We start from the raw sequence: 17,938 nt of genomic DNA, 5'->3' as shown, positions 1-17,938 counted from the left end.
AAATGTATTTAATAATAATTAACTTATAAGTACAATCATCAGTAATCTTCACATTTTTCCCATTTATTTCTTCTTTTATCTTAGATTTTTTCTCTCTGTGTGGTTAAGAGAGCGAGCAGAGCAGCGATGCTAATCCAAAGATGCCAAGTTTGATAACGTCCCTCGTGTTTGCATTTCGAATTTATGATATGCATCTTCAGCTAAAACTTCAACCAGACGTGCAAGTTGTGTTGAATGGTTAAGAAAAAAAAACAGACTAAAAAGAGGAACCAACAAAAAGCCATTAGTTCTGAATCTATCCAGATTAAAGAGGTTCTTCTATAAGAGAAACCTATTTTAGTTTTAGCACTTACCGCCAAAATAATTATTAAAATCAATGTATTATATATATTTTAATGTTATTATAGGCTCAATAGTTTTCCTCTTGAAAGAATGAGCAAGTTATTAGATTATTATTATTATTAAAAAACAACATAAAATACTTTTAGAAGAGAATTATTTTAAATACTTTTAATTGTTTGTTTCTGTTGCCATATCAGCCTACCTTATGTGACACCTGTTTGATGGCAATAATTTATTTATAAAAACGAAGGTTCCCACTAACAAACACTTTTTTGAAAATTCTTTTGAAATGTTTAGAAATCATTTGACACAATCAAGAGCTTTGTTTTGGTTCCTTTCTTGTATATTGATTATTTGGTCGGTTCCCTGGCCTTTGTGTCGTATATGTACATGTATATGGATAGTCAAAAGGCCGCCAAGCCTTCAGTTGGCCACTCGGTGTGATTTTGGGCTGCGGCCCCAAGGGGATTTTGTAGCTGAAATTCACGAAACCAAAAATTAGGGCTGTCCCCCAGCTCCTTCACACTGACCCGATTTTGGGTTTTCGGCAGCCGGAGCTTTAACTTTAATGGCAATTAAGGTCCTGGGAGGGGGGAACCCGCTATTAGTGGTTACGGAATGTTTGGGCCCACATCGAATTCAGTTAGCGAAGGTGCGTGCGATACAAGTTTCCGCTGCAATCGGTAAACTTTCTCTGCATTTCATGAATACAAACAAGCCTGGGGCAGATGAAGATACGTAGACAGCGAGGAACTAATCCCCCCACGGATACGTCTCCTTCAACTGGATGGGAAAATTCGAAATGCTTCCCATACATGTCGATTCAGTTACGGATTAGTTAGTCCTCCGGATCCCAAGATTAGTTGTTCATCAGGCATCCTCTTCTTGGTAACTCTTGAAGGTGAAAAGATTTTAGTTTGTGGTTAAGTTTAATTATTCTTTAATTTTATAAGGAAAAATAAAACAAATACTAAAAGACGTTTCAGCTAAGTTGCTTGGGGAAACACTTAACATTTAAATAAAATTGGCTTGTCTTGTTATAAACCTACGTGTAACGATGTTTGCTACACTTTACTTTGTTACTCCTTTTACCCATCATCACCATTGAAATGGTATTTGCATTGTCCCTCGATATTGAAATCCACAAGACACGTTCAAATACAGCCTTCAGATAAAAGTGCAGGGAGGCAAGTACAAAGCACTCGTGGATTTCCGAAAGGTCGCGTGTCCTCGGGGCTGTTCTTATTGGCATCCTCATCCGGTTCCGCGCACTGTTTTGCATATTCAGTACTAATGGCCGGTTGGCCGCACGCCACTCTCACCTGAATGGTTTGGATGGTCAGGTGGGAGCTCCTTCGTGCTGGCATGCCATTTAAAAACATCCCATAAACATTTTGCTCAGTCCAGTTTTTAAAAGGCTGCATGCGAAATTTTAGCAAACATAACATCAAAGTTCAAAAGTGGCTAACTTAATTAATGTAATGTGTAGCGCAATAATAGAATTTCCAAGGCCCTTGGCATTTGGTGCAATAAAATGTTCTGGGGCAGGAGCACCATTTTAAAAATTATATTCTTATGTTGCTCGCGAAAAACTCACAACTGTATGGATTTCTCTTTCAGAAATGAATTATATGAATTTCGGATTTAATAATAAGATATGGCCTTAAAGCAGCCAGTACTATTACTTATACGTAGCACTTTTATCACGCAGATGTCTCTGGTGGGTACCTATGTCTCCGAGAGACGCCAAGAGTCTCACCTGACAGTCCCTGCGTTTAAAAAGCCAATTAGTGCAAGTGAATCCCTTTTGGTGTTAGTAAATACTAATTATTATTATGAGGGGTTTTATAAAATTGCTTAACTCTTTAGGGGCAAACCCACTTATCATTCCAGAAAATGTGATACCATAACAGAAATCGTTTAATTTATCATGCGTCCGGAATGTTTCTTGCATTTTTGACATATTTGTATTAAATTTTTTAATATTTTCATATTTTAAACATGTGTGAAAGTATTTAAATTAAGCCGAACATATTTATCTATTTATTTCTGTTTGAACTATCTTTGTGCTACCATGCGATCTTATAAATATTGCACTAGTCACAAAAATCGCAATATAAATATGAAACATTTAGCTTTAAATATACAAAGTTAAAATGAAACTAACTAAATCATTGCGTAAAGTAGTTAGACATTTTTTTGTGTGGTTGCGGGCGAAACAAATGATGTTTTAAGCTGCTGTTTTTTTAGTTTTTTAAGCTATTTTATTTAATTTTTTAATTAAATTAGTTTCCTTAACAGATATGCATGAATAATTTAAAAATCAATTCGCTTGTTTTAATCAAGATTTGTATAAGTTGCTTAAAGCAACAGCGTCACTTTGACTTTAAAAATTACAACTTTTAAATAAATTATATAAATAAAGTCAAAAATTGTTTTAATTTATTTTAAGTGAAGGTCGTTTAAGCCCAGCGATGAGTTTGGATCTTCTTCCAGGAAGTTTTCAAAATCAATGATGATCTTTTTTTGCTGGGGAAGGTGTCGTTTGTGGGCCACGCCCACTGCATCCAACATCCGCTTGGAAGCCCGGTATTTGGGTTTTTCTGCATACTTGTCGGATAAATAGAGAACCTGAGAGATCCCCACCTGCAAAAGGGAATGAAAACACATGAAAATCAGATAGTAGTTTAGGTTTTGGAAAGCGTAAGGCGTAAGCATAATTATAGTATTTTTAATTGCCAAAACTAACAATTTGGTTATACAAAGGAATTAGAATGCACTTCAAGTTAAAAATCGATTCGATTCTGTTTCTACCAGATTTAAAAAACTGTTACAATTTAGTTTAAATATTATAACAACATTCTCCAAATAAACCAAAGTTTATCTAGTAATAACAATAATAAATAATCTGCCTAACATAAAATAAATGAATAGTAGCTTTAGACCACAACATATAATATATCTTGCCTGTATAATAAGTTTAGCGCATTCGTTGCAGGGAAATAGTGTGGTATAAAGACGCGTTCCAGTCAATCTCATTCCGTTGCTATTGAGGATCGCATTAGCCTCTGCATGGACCACGTACATCTTCTTGTCCTCCAGTGGGTTGAAGTCCTGTGCTCCCTTCTGGGCTTTCGACCACGGAAACTCGTCGTCGCTGCAGTTTCGAGGGAATCCATTGTAGCCAATGGCCACTATCCGGTTTTGTGAGTCCACGATGCAGGCACCCACTTGGGTCACGGGATCCTTGCTTCGTTTTGCGGATAGCAAGGAGGTGGCCATAAAGTAGTCATCCCAGTGCAGGTAATCCCTTCGCTTGTGGTTCTCAGGTGACCCAGTCTTTTGGGTATTTACATCTTGAGCGGACATTTGTTCTGACATTTTTCTAGAAATAAAAGTTTATAAGAGTTTTAATACTTAAGCAACAATATTTCATTGACATAAAATTGTTTCCTATATAGTCATTACTCATTTCATTCAAATGTGTATAAATAAACCTCGTGAACACAGCAATCAAAAACTATATTCTTTCCGTTCTATTTTTTTATTCTCATAATCTATTCAATGAATGTAATACATATACATAAGATCCATTGACATTTCCAACACAAATGTCTGGTTAAAATATTATATACATATGTGTTAGGGCAGTTTCTTTAGCGATAAGGCCAATAAAGGCATTAAATATAACTGGTTTTTGTAATGCATTCTAAAATGTAATAATTATATTTATTAACATGAAAACCAGAAACCTAAATGCTGTCTATTAGCCCAGATTAGATTATAAAACAAAAGAACAATCGCAATTAGTTGTCGTATCTTCATTTTTATTTTTCATTTGTTCTTTTTCCTAACTTTTTCATGTCCAGTTTTTTCTTTGTATTTTGTGTGATGGGTATTTGATAGTCAAGGAAAGCAGGACAACTGTGTGCACATTTTTTATTGCATTAATTAGACAAAACGATGATCGCAGCTATGTTTCAGCAGCAATAATAATATTTTATGTATCATAAATTGGAATATACAGCGAATACTTTCAATAATAATTTTCATATTCAACTCAATGTGTGGTTAGGCGAGTGCGTAATTAAAACTACCTAGGTGCTCTTCTGCACCTGGATGGGATTCTGCTTGAGGTGCAGGTAAATGGATCGCATGCGGGAGACGTCCTTGCCCGCCTTGTTCACCTTGGGATTGAAGTCGCAGAGCTTCGCTATGCGCTCCCACTCGGTGCCCGGTTCGATGGAGCCGTTCTCCAGGGTGGCCGCCTGCTTTTCGGCATTGCGGGACGCCAGCTTGGTCTTCGATATGGACTCGCCAATCTGGCGCAGCCAGTCGTCCAGCTCCTTCTTGGACTGCTGTCGCAGCTCCTCCTTTTTCCGCTCCTCCTCGATGTCCTTCTCCTCCAGTCGCTGTTTCTGCTCCTCGCGCCACTTGCGTATCTTTTCGGGTTCTTCCCGGGAGGGGGGTGGACCGGATATGCCCACGGGTTCATTGGACTCGCCGCCAATGACCTCAAAGCTGCCCGTGGAGGATTCTAGGCCACCGGTGCCGCCTGCTGAGAGAAGATCACCATCGGAAGTGGTGGCGCCTCCTCCACCCAGCAGCTCCCCCAAACCATCGTCTGTGGAAGGAGGAGCACCAGCAGCAGCAGCAGCTGGAACGGATCCCCCCGTAATCTCCGCCTCCAAATCACCGAGAGCCGACTGTTCGCGCGCCAAGAACTCGGCCGCCGGATCCACCTCCTCCTTGGCTGCGAAATCGTCTCCAAAGTCCATGGCGATGTGCTCTCTGGAAATGTTGTGATTGCAATTTAGTGGGCGTCTCACCCAGATTTACACGTACGCAGAGAAGCAGCCAGCTGCGGGCGACTTTTCAACTGGCTCCTCGGCACCTGGACACTACGCACCTCTCCTTTGATTCGGTTATGCCTGAATGAAGATCGGTGTGGGCGGATGACTAACCGGAAATTCGGGCAAATCTGTTTTTTCAGTTTTCTTTTAGCAATGAATACGTAAAATGACTGTCATTAGTACGTGAAGTGAACCAACAATAAAACAGCAGGTTATCGAACTGGTTCCGCGAGACCAGTGCTGGGAAATGTTTCACTATCGCAAGGCGATTGCTTTGCCTTTGTTTATACAATAACTTTAAATTATAATTTTTAATATATATGTTTCTTAAATCTGGAAATATATGTTAAGGAGGTGACTAATTTCTAGCTTTTCATAGCCAGTACCGCTTTAACAGGATAATTGTATTTTGTTTCTTTTTTTTTTTTTTTTTATTATCGCACTTGTCAGACGGCAAACAACGGGTCTCCAAATTAGGCGGGTTTGTCTATCATCTCCCAAATTCGTCATCCCCTTTCAGTCAAAACCCATCCACACAACAAGTATAAGTTATATAATCTATAATATAGAATCTATATTAATTTTAAGACAAAAGCGAGATCAGATGTTTTCAAGGCTGTTCCGTAAGTCGTAACATATTGGTTGGGAGAACAAGGCCCTCAAGCATTATAGCGAGATCCGTGCCCAATCTCTCACCTCTTGTCATGAGCATACACGATTTTAAGTTAATCAAAAACCTTGGAAAAATACAGATAATATTTGCTATTAGGTAAATAACAGGTTTATTAATTTTATTTAAGATTAGTATTTATGGTAATAATCAAATTGAACACTGGGGTTTTTAGTTCCAGTGTTGGACAATGTGCTTATGGGGGTGGCTTGATTGCCCATATTTTATTTTCTACTTAAATAACGGTAAATTTAACTTAAATTATCTTATTTCACGTAATTATTTTAAAAATAAAAATAATTAATCGGTCTCTTCAAATTCCGCTAATTGCTCACTGGGTGTTTAAAATCAACTAGTTCCACCTGAACAGTGTTAGATAGCGCGCGAGTGGAGTGCATACAGCTTGGAGCCGAGTAGCGATTAATTTGTTTATACTAAATCAAATGTGCCTTAATCAATGCTCATAAAATGTAAATAAACAGCAGAGTAACTATTTAATGGTAAACAACAGCCGAAACAACCAAAGACTTGATAAATAGGGTATTATACAACACTTGCGGCTATGGCGCAGCACAGCACATGTGAATTCAATTAGGTGCCCAAGCTCACAGTTGAGAATTGCCCAAAATATGCCAACAAATTGGGAAGAACACTAACCTGTGCGACAAAAAACACAAAAGTCACTATACTTTTCAAACAATAACGGAGACAAAATGCAACGACGACGGCAATACAAACACAAACAGTCGCCGCGCGAACTAGTGAACCGGTGAACTAGTTCGCCCTGGCATCATTCACCTGAGCCAGTAGTTCGTTTTTCACTGGGCAGGCAGAGCGGCCATTTTGGAGATTGTTTCATCCACAAAAAAGTTATGCACCGAATCTAAAAAAAAACGTAACGCTGCGTCCGAAATTAAACATAAAATCCGCTCGTGCTATTTGGAGCGTTGTGCAGTCCGATGTGAAGATAATGCTGGGCCCGAGCAGACCGACAGTTCCGATTCTATAACGTCTAAAAAAGTTAGTGACTATCTTCCAACACGCACGCATGTACGCCCGTGTGTGTGAGTATGTGTTTGTGTGCATGGATACATATATATGTACAAGCGGAAAATACGGGAAAAAATCCTATTCCTAGCCAGAAAAACATTACCAAAAACAGCATAAAACCCTGCCAATGTGATGGCCTCGCAATTCTAAAGTAAAAGTGAGCACCAATTCACCATTATCGCCGGATCGTGGAAAAATGCGGGCGCATTTGCAGGAGAGCGCCAAGACGAAAAAAATACAGACGCCAAATTTTTTGAAGGGGGAACCAAGCGCATCGTGGCCAAAAGGGATACGAAAAAAAAGTAGGGGGAAACAATGAGTGCAAAAAAGTATGGAAACACACTCCCCAGTTCCTGTTTTCGACTTCACAATCGCAATCTTTGGCAAAGATATTAGTTTTTCATAACATAAACATTAGGGTAAACAAATACGGCTAATGAAATATCTTTAATAGGATTTCTAATTAAAATTTTTAAAAAATAGAGCTTTTAATTATTAATATTACTATTGGCGCCATTTTAATTAAAGAAAACTAATCAGTTTGTAAAGTAAATGCTATTTTTATTTTATTTATTTTTATATATCAGAATTGGCGCGAACTGTAAACCATATAATTGAGAATTTTAACATATCCATATATTACAAAATTAGCTTTTATCTTTGTAAAAAAACTTGATAGGGGTTTCATTTTGTTGTCAAAAACACTCATTAAAGAAAATGTAAATTAACGTTTTATATTCAAAGATGATTAAAAGAACCAATCCCTTGTAAGATTTAAGGATAAACTTGGGAGAGTTAGTTTTAACTATGTATTTTATTTATTTTAACAAATTAAAGCTAGTATATAATACAAAAATTAATATTTGAAAAAGAAGGGGCGCTGGAAGCAAAAGTCCTACGGCCCTTTAATTATGTATATTTAATCCTGGAACTATAGCTAGTCTACGGTATTACTCAACTATTCAGAACCCACTAACAGTGTCGTATTTATTTCAGTTACCAGCCAACAGCAGTAGAAGAGTCCAAGCCAACCATGGATCCCAACTCCAGTCCCTGGTCGTACGCCTACAACCGCATCGTGCCCGCCAGTGCCGGCAGCTCTGGAGGAACAGCAGAGGACTTCCAGCATCCGCATCTGGCCACCATCACAGCCGCCAGCATCGCCAGCTTCAATGCGGCAGCCGCCAGTGGTGGCAGCTTTGTGCCTCCGTCGCCGATTGGCAGCTACAACCCAGTATTCCAGCAGATATACCACCATGCGGCGGCGGCCAGTGTCCAGCCGAAACCCGCCCACTATGCCTCGTCGGCGGTTAGCACGCCACATCGCCAGCTGCAGCTGCCCAGCTCGCTGGACAAGCAGCTTAGCTCGTTCCAGAACCAGGCGGCTGTGTCGGCGGCAGCGGCCGCTGTGGTCAATAATGTGGCCTCGAATTACTACGGGGAGAATTCGTCGTCGAGTGGTGCGTCGCCTTCGCCCACAACGGTGGCGCTGACGTCGACGTCGCTGACCTGGAACACGCCGAACATGATATCGAACACCTTCCTGGCCATGCAGCAGCAACAGCAACAACAGCAGGCGCAGCAGCAGCAGCAACAGGCCCAACAGCAACAGCAGCAGGCGCAGCAGCAACAGCTCAACCTGGTGGCCGACAAAGTGGTGAGTAGGATTCTTTTGTTTATCGTTCGGCTTGCAGATCACAACTTACTCTCAGTAAACACGCTTCTGGGGAAGCACACCAAACACACGCTCATTAAAACCCCCGCAGGTTCTGTCGCATTTCTCGCATACTAACATAACATCCCCCCCCTAATCAAACCATCAAAGCTTAGACTAAGGTCTAGCCTCTCTCTGTATGTCGAATCAAACCCAAACCAAACACTTTCCGATTCCGATTCAATCTATGTACGGTGCGCTGTAGCAGATTAAGCAGGAAAAGCAATTAAAAGCCTACAACGACTCGATTTACCTGATCCAACTGCAACAACAACAGCAGCAGCAGCAACAACAGCAGGCGGCGCAGCAACAACAGCAGCAGCTCCAGCAGCAACTGCAGCAGGAGATCGCCGAGGCGGAGACGGAACCGGACACCTATTACATGATTGATGGCCGAAAGGTCAAGGTGACGCGCAAGGATGGCCAGCCGTTCCGAGCGACAATAGTCGAGCAGCAGGATGGCAGTCCGGTGCCGCTGGCAGTGCCAGTTCCGGCGGGATCCTATCCGGCGCAATATGCGAGCCCGGCGTTGAGCTCCGCAGATGGATCGCCCATCACGAATTTACATGCCGTGGACGTGGTCAGCACACCGCAGGCCCAGGTGATCGTCTACAAGACGGCGTCCCCGGTACAAAGGCGGTCGGAGGCAGGCGCTGGATCGTCTGCGACTGCCACGCCCACCACTGTGGCCTATTCATCTGTGATACAAAGCACCCTGCAGCAGCAGCAACAGCACCAGCAGAACCTTTGTTGGACGAAGCTGGAGGACGATGGAGCGGGGCAGGAGGATATTAAGAACGTGCTGCAGCTGCAGGTGAAGCAGGAGCAGCGCCAGCTGGACTATGCCAACGAGGCATCGACAGTAGATGTCAGCGGTGGTGGCGAAAATCTAGTTTTCAACCTGCCGCCTGGGCTGGAGATTAAGCAAACCTTCTATCCCGCGGGCGTGGTCGATGGGGAGCAACTGCAGCTGCAGGAGCACAACCAGAACCAGACCCAATCCCAGTCCTCCGGGCGGCGCCAGCACGTGGTGGCCAACATGATCATGTCGCCGGCGGCGGGCAACTTAGCGTCACAGATTCAAGTAGTGCCAAAGGTTTGTATGTCATTGTTTTATTTCTGTTCCTATTTGTTTAATTTGTTTGTGTTCTGCCTTTATTTTGGTTTATTGGCCTATTCGTTCTGTTTTCTTAAATTCTCTGCCGAGCCAAATAGACTTGTTTTAAAGATATTTTCGGAGTCTATTATCTAAAAAATCTGTGTAGAGCGTTTTTAATTTTCTACAAGTAAAAGTAAATCTACTGATACCCTTATTTTTAATAAAATTGCTGTAATTGTTTCTTTATTGCTCATACCAAGCTAAAAATTGGAAAACATTTTATTTAACACAACATTTTCATCAAAATGAAACTGTTGAAATAGGAAGGCTATTAAGATAAGCTCTTTCTTTTTTGTTTAACCAATACCTTTTTAATACCAATTAGTAGACTTTAATTAGATTGTTAATATATGTTTCGATCCTTTTTTTTAACCCCTTCTAATGTAGTCTAATAATATGCATGTGATCATTCCTTAAATTATGGTGAAAGCTTTTTTATTTTGGCCTTTTGTTATATGCTTTATTGGAATTATTCTGTTCAATCTAACAAAAACTGCTTCAAATACAGCTAACAAATTCTCTAATTTAAAGTCCTGTGGCCACTTTGAACTGTGACGTTATGTTGTAATGGTATGATCCAATTTTTAATGAGGGTAAACCCAAACGCGATTGTCGCTCGCAGCCCCTTTGTTAAGCCCCCATAAAATGCTGTGGAAGCAGCTCGTTTTTTACCAGCCAGTGTATACATGTCTACCAACCGTTTCTAGTGTCCCAATGTCCAAGCTAATGATAGTGTGCTGTTCGCTTATTATATTTGCTGATGCCGAGTGTTCTAATCGACTTTCTTTCGACACTTGCTTGCAGGAGGAGGTGAAGCCGCCGCCGAAGCCCGCGAAGACTCCGCGCAAGCGCCAACCGAAGAAAACGCTCATCCCCAGCAGCAGCGACTACGGCAATGTGCGCAGTCCCCAGGAGCCACAGCATCACCAGTTGCAGCAGCAACAGCAACAACAGCAGCAGCACAATCAGCAACAGCAGCAGCAGAACACGTACTACGACTTCAATAGCAAGTGGAACACTCCGCTCAAGACGGAAAACAATGCGGCGTCCGTATCGCCGGCGGCCACTATCAACATACCCACATATCCGCAGCAGAGCCAACAGCAGCAACACCAGCAGCAGCAAGCGCAGCAGCAACAACAGCAGCACTTGCCGCAGCCGGCCCACCTGCAGTCCTCGCAGGCCCAGTCGCACTTAACCCAGTTGGCGCAATACTATCCAGCCTTCCCCCAGCCTATTGCCTCCCAGTACACGGCCTGCATGCAGCAGCAGCAACAGCAGCAGCAGCAACAACAGCAGCAGCAACAGCAGGCGGCCTACACGCAGCAGCAACACCAGCAGGCCTACACGCAGCAGCAGCAGCAACAGGCGCAGCAGCAACGCCAGGAGAAGAACGAGGCCACACAACAGCAGGAGGAGGAGGCGACGGCGGCCGCAGCGGCGGCGGCAGCAGCAGCGGCCAGCAACAAGGTCATCGTGCCGAACATCGAAGAGGAGCTGGACTTTCTGGCCGACGCCACAGCTGCACCGAAGCAGGGATATTCCAACTCACTGTCCAGCAACGGGCGCGGCACCAACTCCTCCACGAATAACACCAACTTTGGCATACGTAATCCGAACAAGACTCCTTCTCCGGAGCCATCGAACTGCCCGCCCAATTCGCATGCTGCCAATAATGGGCATGGCCATTCAGCGGTCACGCCCGCGACGCCTTCGACCAGCGGAGCCAGTGCAGCCACGACGTACAGTCCAGCTGCTCCCAAGCCCGTCAGCGTGGGCACGCAGATTGGGGAGAAGAAGACTCAGTTCATGGACAGCTATCTAAAGTTTCTGCAGGGCGAGCGGGACGACGATCCGCCACCGGTGGTGAAGCCATCGCGGAAATTAAATTACCCACGAGCTCCGTACAAGCGGAAAGGCAAAGGTTCTGGGAGCGGTGGCGACGAGCCCACCACTTCGCAGGCCACTCAGTCGCCGGGAGATGTCGGCCAGGCGGTGGATGGACTCGCAGGACTTGTGGGCGATGATGGGCATCGCATCAAAATACTCTCGCAGACGCAAATACTCCCCAAGAAGCGTCCGCACGCCCAAATGGTGGCTGCTGCAGCCGCGGCGGAATCCGCACCTTCGTCGTCGGTGATCCAGCAGCCCGGGGATCAAACCTCCTTCCGGCCATACGCCCAGCAGCAACAGCAGGCGCAACAGCAACAGCAGCAACAATCGATGAGCGGTCAGCACTTTGTGCAGCAGCATTGCGCCCAACTGACAGCTGGAGCGGGTCAAGGTATGTTACTTGACCAACAGCATAGTACCAATAAGCACTCCACTATCGCTACTTCCACGCCATGCAACAACTACAACAACAACAACAATCACCACCACACGCCAGCCAGCGCGAATGCAACAGCGAATTCGAATTCAACAACGCCGACGCCAGCACCAGCGCCGAATCCTCATCACTTTATAAACCTGCTGTGGCCTTGGCAGCACTAGCGGCCGCCAGTAGCAGCAGCACCACCACCCACCCACGCAGCACCACCACCACCCACACCACACGGACAGACAGCCAGACAGACTAGCGACTACTAGACCCTTGGACGGTGTGTATATGTAAAAAACAACCATAATGACATCAAAAAAAAACAAAAGGAAAACGCTAACTTTTAAATTGTTAAAAGAGCAAACATAAAAAAAAAACAAAACAAACAAAAGGAGAAAACAAAAGTATGAAGTATTTTTGAGATGAAATCGAGAAGAACAAATATTATTAATTTTCAAAAACCCAAATAAACCGTGTATTTTTATTATTTGTACTTGTAAGACGGAACAGAATCCGGTGCCGATTCCGATCGAGGTGCTGGTGCTGGTGTTCCATGGCCGTGGGAAATGGTGTTGCTGGTGTGCTGATTAGTTGTTGTTGATGTTGATGTCGTTGTTGTGGATCTCGTCCCGTTCCGTTCGTGTAGCCCGGGGCTTCCCCATGTCCAGTTCAATGTTGCTAACCCACTTTTGTGCTCTCCACAGACCCCTTGAGTGTGCCGCCGCGTCGGGAGCAATGCTCCCGCAAGGCCAAGCAGAGCAGCATGCACGCCATGCTAATGAATTCCAGTGCCGTCGCTGGCGACACTGGAGTCGTCGGCGAGCCGGAGGAGTTCACCGACTCGGATACGGATCCCGTGTGGACTCCGCAGGAGGAAGACGTAAGTGTTTCGCCTCCGTCGTTGTAACCACTGTCTCAAAACCTCCTTTCCCCTCCTCACACGCAGAGCGATGACGGCAAGGGCTATGGAAAGCGCAAGTTAGCTCGCCGGTCAAAGGGCACACCCCGCAAGAACACTTACGACCATCCCTCAGATCTGCAACAACCACAACAACAGCAACAACACCACCAGCAACTGCAGCAGATGCAAGTTAGCCAGCAACACCATCAGCAGCAACAACAGCAGCAGCAGCAACAGGTGCAACAACTGGCCAGTGGCAGCGAATCTGGCTATAATTCGCAGCAGAACATGTCCGGAGTGGCGGATGTGGGATATGCCAGTGCATCATCGGGCACAGCTGCCAACTCGGAGAACTTTAAAGTAGGTCAAAGTATTGAGTTATATGTTTATAGTGGTTTTTATTTTCGTATTTCTGAAATAATGGGTAACGCTTAATTGAATTTAGTAAATTTGGGGTAACATTTTATTAATTTTTAACAAGAGATATTTTGCTAAATGCTTTGGGCAAATATTCCAACCTGTTGCTAACATTTCAGACGGGCGACTTCATAGTTCTTCGATCGGATCTTGTGAACGACTGGCCCACCATTTGGCAGGTGGACTCAAAGTGCATTTTGCAGAAGTACGAGCCCTTCCGCCAAAACGGAAAAACCTTCTATCGTAACATGTCAAAGGTGGGTTAAATGACAACCTACTATCAATAATACCATAATAATATAATCAACTGGATTTCAGTATGCCTCTTGGAATCTCGAAACCAAGAAACTCTACCTCAAAGCACCGGTGCGCATTCAGCTGCATTCCCACACCGAGACAATTGTCGAGTTCATGCGATCTGAGCTGCTGGCCGATGATACCGAGCAATTTATTGAGAAGATCATGGAGGACTATCTGTCGTATAGGGACAATTTTGAGATCTACATTCAGACCATGATTTCGCAAGCCCTCGATCCAAGCTTCTTTTCGGAAATAACGCGGGAGAAGGGTAAAGCTGGTTTTTACTCCCAAATATTGTTTATATAGAACATATATTTCTTTTTAGACGACTACTTTTTGGGCAGCGTGCGGGTGGTGGACAACATCATGGAAAATTGCAAGCGCAAGCTGCTGGCCATCACTCCTTGGACGCGGAGTACAATCTCCTCCATTGAGACGTGGCCCAAGTGCCATGTGTTCTCCGAGTGGGAACAAAACAATCTAACCCAAAAGAATTGCGCCGGTTGCCACCAACCAGGCATCGCTGTGCGTTTCCTACTCTTCGGAGAACCATATAATCCAAACACCATGCAGACCATACCCGTGGATCCGCGTATAGTTTACGAGAAGGTAAGTCAGCTAACATTATTTACAAAGAAAACTACATTTTAATACTACCTCAAACCAGATAGATTCATAAGATTAATTTAATAATCGTTTATATCTTTTTCTCCAGGACATTGTCTTGTGCCGCATTTGTGCCGCTCGTGCAGATCTCTTCCACAAGATAGCACACGAAAAGTACAATCTGTTTATTAACTGCTCGCAACGGGTGACGGAGCAGCAGCAACAGTTCCCTGGCAAGACGTCAACAGAAATATTGAACGATCTGCTGGCCGAGCACAATTGGATCGATGAGGTAGAACTTGATACGATATTCTCGATTATCTGATATTTTTATATACATAAATTTCAGCTCTTCCGCAACATGCGCAACTGCTGGGCTGAGGTGGAGAGTCTGGAGCGGCAGAAGCGTTTCCGCGAGGTCATGCAGTAAAAGCCATTATCATCGGGAGCCATTAATCAAGGAAGACTCCTGATCGCGTATCCAAGTGCTGGACATTAGGACATAACACGCCAAGCCCACGTATTGCTGCAATAAACTCAATGAGTTGTTATTTTATTATACACCAGATGACACGCAAATGCTTAGTTTTAGTGCAAGACACATATTGTACTATGTAGGCCTTAAGATTAAGATAAAGTCTATTCTTGGACTAAGCATAGTACATGCCATGTAAATAGCTATACATATAGCTATAGCCGCGCATTATATCATATATATACGGAATATGAAGTACTAAATAACAGAGTAGTACCACACTCATTAGTTTGAAAAAGTAAATTTTCTATGCGTTGAAATAGCTTAAACATTCTTTTAAAAAGTTCAAATTAAGATTTATCTGGTAGGATCTTTAAATAAGATCATTCTCCCCAAAATCCCGCAAACAATCAAATTGTGTTTCGCTACCGAATGTGGCTAGGGAACATTAATCATCACTATATTTAAGAGTTGTACATATTTAGTTTTAGCCTTAGTTACACAAATCCAATTGCAAACATTTCAGTTAACATCCTTTGTTTTGCGAATTTTATATAAGTTGTGAATTTTTAGTATCTTAGAGTTCCCTGAATAAATATGGAAGAAAATCACATATACTGGCAAAATATTTACATCCAAGTCTTCTATGGCAATTTTGGTTTTATAGCTTATAATACTGTAGCACTTGGTCAGGAGTCCATTTGAAATAGAGGCTCTGTCATGTTGTATTTGATTAGATCCTTCACGATGCCGATGATTCGACGCTTGAAAATTGGCAAGGTGCGCGCGTTGAGCATTTCGTATTCCTCGATCAACTCCTTATATTTGGGTTCATTGGACGATGCCGAAAGATCCTGGATGGCTTCGGAAACGGTATCGATATCAATTACCTCATTGGCATTGGATATAAAAAAGGGTAGGGAGAATGCACCCATGATTAAGCCGTAGACCCCGTAAAGTTGCAATTGTCGGTTGAAAACGCTCCGTGGATATATCTCCTCCAGGCAAAGGTCACAAGAAGTCAATTTCTGCTCCAGGGTGTCGTAGTAGGCATCCATAAAGGTGGGAAAGTGTTCATCCCGCAATGGTTTCTCCGTACAGGCAAAGAGATAGTGGACAATATCGAGTACCGGCGGAGCAAAGCGTGACATCTGGAAGTCGATGAGTTTGGCCTCCACGGGTTGATCAAAATTAGGCTAGGGATAAAAACAACAAAATATTAATAATAAAATTATAAGGTAAAATAGGAATAATATTTCGAAATAAATTAAAATATAGTCGAAAAATTCATGGTTTTAAAATTAATTAGTTTAGAAACAATATTCTGCATGAGGATCATAACAAAAATTTGACATATTCTTTAACACTTGAAATATTAAACACTATTTTTATAAAAATATATTATTTTTGGTTTGCAGCCTCAATGATCTGTCCCAAGTTTGGAGAGATCGAAAAGTTATAAACCTAAAGATTTACCTCATGTCTGTAGAGAATATTGTTATTCCAGAAGTCTCCATGACAGATAACAGAATATGGTTCCGCTGACTTTCCATCCACACAGTAAAGGGCCAAGGATTTTAGGTGCTTCTCACAGCGTTCCAGGACCTCCTTCAGTTCAGCCACTTGGTCGCCATCGGATTCGTCAAGAATATTTCTCGCCTTTCGCAGCTGTGCCTTTCCAAACTCAATGGTGACCTCCTCAATGTTTGGAGTGAATAAGTTGTCCTTCTTGACAAACTCCACTGACTCCTGGAACTTTGCAGGATTTTCTTTCTGCAGGAAAAATGAGCACGCATGTAGCTCCGCTAAAGCTTTCAGGGAGCAGATAACGATGTCATAGGTGGGCATAATGCTACGGGAATTGGGCCGGAAACCACTTTCAGATAGATCTTCGAAAATCAGGAATTCATCGGGAGCCTTTAATCCATTGGCCTGCAGTGCTGGTGCTACGGTGAACATGCTCCGATCTGTTAATATCTCCCGGAAAATGGGGAATACCTCCTGGTACATGAAGACCTCCCGGGCGTAGTAGTCCACCACATGCATGTGGGATCTCCGGGCCTCGTTCTTCGGCGCCATTTTGACCACAACGGAGGCAGCTTCCGGAATCGTGGGCCAACTCACTCGCAGGACCTGTCCGTAGGCATTCTCCCCAACTCCGGCTATCGGTTGCGAGACCATGGGAATATTTTCGCGATGGTAGAGCTCCAATAGTGCGCTCGTCACGGCGCTCGAAAGCTCGCTCTCGCTCATTTTTTTGGACCTGGCTATGAAGTTCCGCCGATGAATCTATCTTTCCAACTGAATCGTTGCAGCGGCTGTTCCCGCTTTTATAGTTTGTCAGCGGGAAAGCTCCCCGTTAGTTGCGTTGCATTGTGGGTGGATGATGATAGAGACCACGTGACCTAGTGTTAAGGGAAATCCTTCCTGTTTTTAAACCAACGATCTTTTTCGATTCATAAATGTAAACTTGTAGGTCGATAAACTTCAATTTTTTGGTTTGGCCAATAAATACTAAAATGTTATCTTAACAACATCAATATTAGTTATATTTTATATGCATCTTTATATTAATAAAAAAAATAATTATTTAAAAAAAATAAAGATTTATGTAGAACTAGAAAAAAAAGAACTACTTAACATATATCCTAATTTTATTTATTTTTTCATTAAATACTTGTTAAAATTCGACCGTTATCAATAAATCTCAAGTTTCGATTGACTAAAACACTTTTGGAAAAATACTTTTCAACGGGTTTTCCCCTAAAGATCCCACATTTTTTTTTAAAATATGTAACCCACATTTAACTGTGTACTTATTTCTATATTAAAAATGTTAACTTAAGTCCCTTTCCTCTATGCCTCATAATTATTTGTAAACTAAAGAGTTACAGAGATGGTGCTCCAGAAATAGGATTTTTAGTTGCGCAGTATAGCAATATTAATATTTACTCAATATATGTAAGTCTAGTCATTTATTTATAAAACCCCAATAATGCCCTCAATTCAGAAGGTTTGCACAAAATAATAAAACCTATTGACAGAAACGATAGTGCACTTCCTATTGTGTTATATTTTACAATTCAACGTCAGTCGTTTTGAGTACATAGTTTCGGTCGCTGACCCCTCTC

The 17,938-nt window shown here is 42.7% G+C and overlaps 4 protein-coding genes across 12 annotated transcripts; 1 reads left to right on the top strand and 3 right to left on the bottom strand.

Moving 5' to 3' along the window:
* Positions 1–2,385: 2,385 nt before the first annotated feature.
* On the bottom strand, positions 2,386–6,644 carry LOC119555644 (probable deoxycytidylate deaminase). The gene is made up of 3 exons (XM_037867179.1): positions 6,523–6,644; positions 3,310–3,727; positions 2,386–2,988 (listed from the first exon to the last, which is right to left on the bottom strand). The coding sequence occupies exons 2-3, from the start codon at positions 3,721–3,723 to the stop codon at positions 2,785–2,787; spliced, it is 618 nt and encodes a 205-aa protein (XP_037723107.1). The 5' UTR covers positions 3,724–3,727; positions 6,523–6,644; the 3' UTR covers positions 2,386–2,784.
* On the bottom strand, positions 4,268–5,411 carry LOC119555643 (clathrin light chain). The gene is made up of 2 exons (XM_037867178.1): positions 5,252–5,411; positions 4,268–5,133 (listed from the first exon to the last, which is right to left on the bottom strand). Exon 2 carries the CDS (start codon positions 5,118–5,120, stop codon positions 4,440–4,442), a length of 681 nt encoding a protein of 226 aa, XP_037723106.1. The 5' UTR covers positions 5,121–5,133; positions 5,252–5,411; the 3' UTR covers positions 4,268–4,439.
* On the top strand, positions 6,227–15,420 carry LOC119555640 (putative uncharacterized protein DDB_G0271606). 9 transcript variants are annotated; one of them, XM_037867169.1, is made up of 11 exons: positions 6,227–6,335; positions 7,912–8,572; positions 8,835–9,725; positions 10,593–12,072; positions 12,813–12,988; positions 13,055–13,369; positions 13,546–13,683; positions 13,745–13,994; positions 14,052–14,335; positions 14,442–14,624; positions 14,682–15,420. In XM_037867169.1, exons 2-11 carry the CDS (start codon positions 7,949–7,951, stop codon positions 14,760–14,762), a joined length of 4,422 nt encoding a protein of 1,473 aa, XP_037723097.1. In that variant the 5' UTR covers positions 6,227–6,335; positions 7,912–7,948; the 3' UTR covers positions 14,763–15,420. The 9 variants fall into 9 exon arrangements, with proteins under 9 accessions (XP_037723097.1, XP_037723099.1, XP_037723095.1 ...); XM_037867171.1 differs by lacking the exon at positions 6,227–6,335 and adding an exon at positions 6,350–6,365; XM_037867167.1 differs by lacking the exon at positions 6,227–6,335 and adding an exon at positions 6,679–6,885.
* LOC119555642 lies at positions 15,247–17,234 on the bottom strand. Its single transcript, XM_037867176.1, has 2 exons — positions 16,284–17,234; positions 15,247–16,003 (listed from the first exon to the last, which is right to left on the bottom strand). Exons 1-2 carry the CDS (start codon positions 17,058–17,060, stop codon positions 15,497–15,499), a joined length of 1,284 nt encoding a protein of 427 aa, XP_037723104.1. The 5' UTR covers positions 17,061–17,234; the 3' UTR covers positions 15,247–15,496.
* Positions 17,235–17,938: the final 704 nt, after the last annotated feature.

Source organism: Drosophila subpulchrella, chromosome 3L, assembly GCF_014743375.2.
Source record: "Drosophila subpulchrella strain 33 F10 #4 breed RU33 chromosome 3L, RU_Dsub_v1.1 Primary Assembly, whole genome shotgun sequence".
Classification (NCBI taxonomy): domain Eukaryota; kingdom Metazoa; phylum Arthropoda; class Insecta; order Diptera; family Drosophilidae; genus Drosophila; species Drosophila subpulchrella.
This window is presented reverse-complemented; position numbering and strand designations above follow the sequence as displayed.

What these genes read in the sequence shown, in the direction of transcription:
- LOC119555643 (XM_037867178.1), bottom strand. Translation starts at nt 5,120, where the DNA reads ATGGACTTTGGAGACGATTTCGCAGCCAAGGAGGAGGTGGATCCGGCG.
- LOC119555642 (XM_037867176.1), bottom strand. Translation starts at nt 17,060, where the DNA reads ATGAGCGAGAGCGAGCTTTCGAGCGCCGTGACGAGCGCACTATTGGAG. An exon ending in ATATTCTCTACAGACATGAG is followed by an intron (nt 16,004 to 16,283) that starts GTAAATCTTTAG and finishes TTTTATCCCTAG; the next exon opens with CCTAATTTTGATCAACCCGT.
- LOC119555644 (XM_037867179.1), bottom strand. Translation starts at nt 3,723, where the DNA reads ATGTCAGAACAAATGTCCGCTCAAGATGTAAATACCCAAAAGACTGGG. An exon ending in GCGCTAAACTTATTATACAG is followed by an intron (nt 2,989 to 3,309) that starts GCAAGATATATT and finishes TCCCTTTTGCAG; the next exon opens with GTGGGGATCTCTCAGGTTCT.
- LOC119555640 (XM_037867169.1), top strand. Translation starts at nt 7,949, where the DNA reads ATGGATCCCAACTCCAGTCCCTGGTCGTACGCCTACAACCGCATCGTG. An exon ending in CCAACTCGGAGAACTTTAAA is followed by an intron (nt 13,370 to 13,545) that starts GTAGGTCAAAGT and finishes CTAACATTTCAG; the next exon opens with ACGGGCGACTTCATAGTTCT. An exon ending in CGCGTATAGTTTACGAGAAG is followed by an intron (nt 14,336 to 14,441) that starts GTAAGTCAGCTA and finishes CTTTTTCTCCAG; the next exon opens with GACATTGTCTTGTGCCGCAT.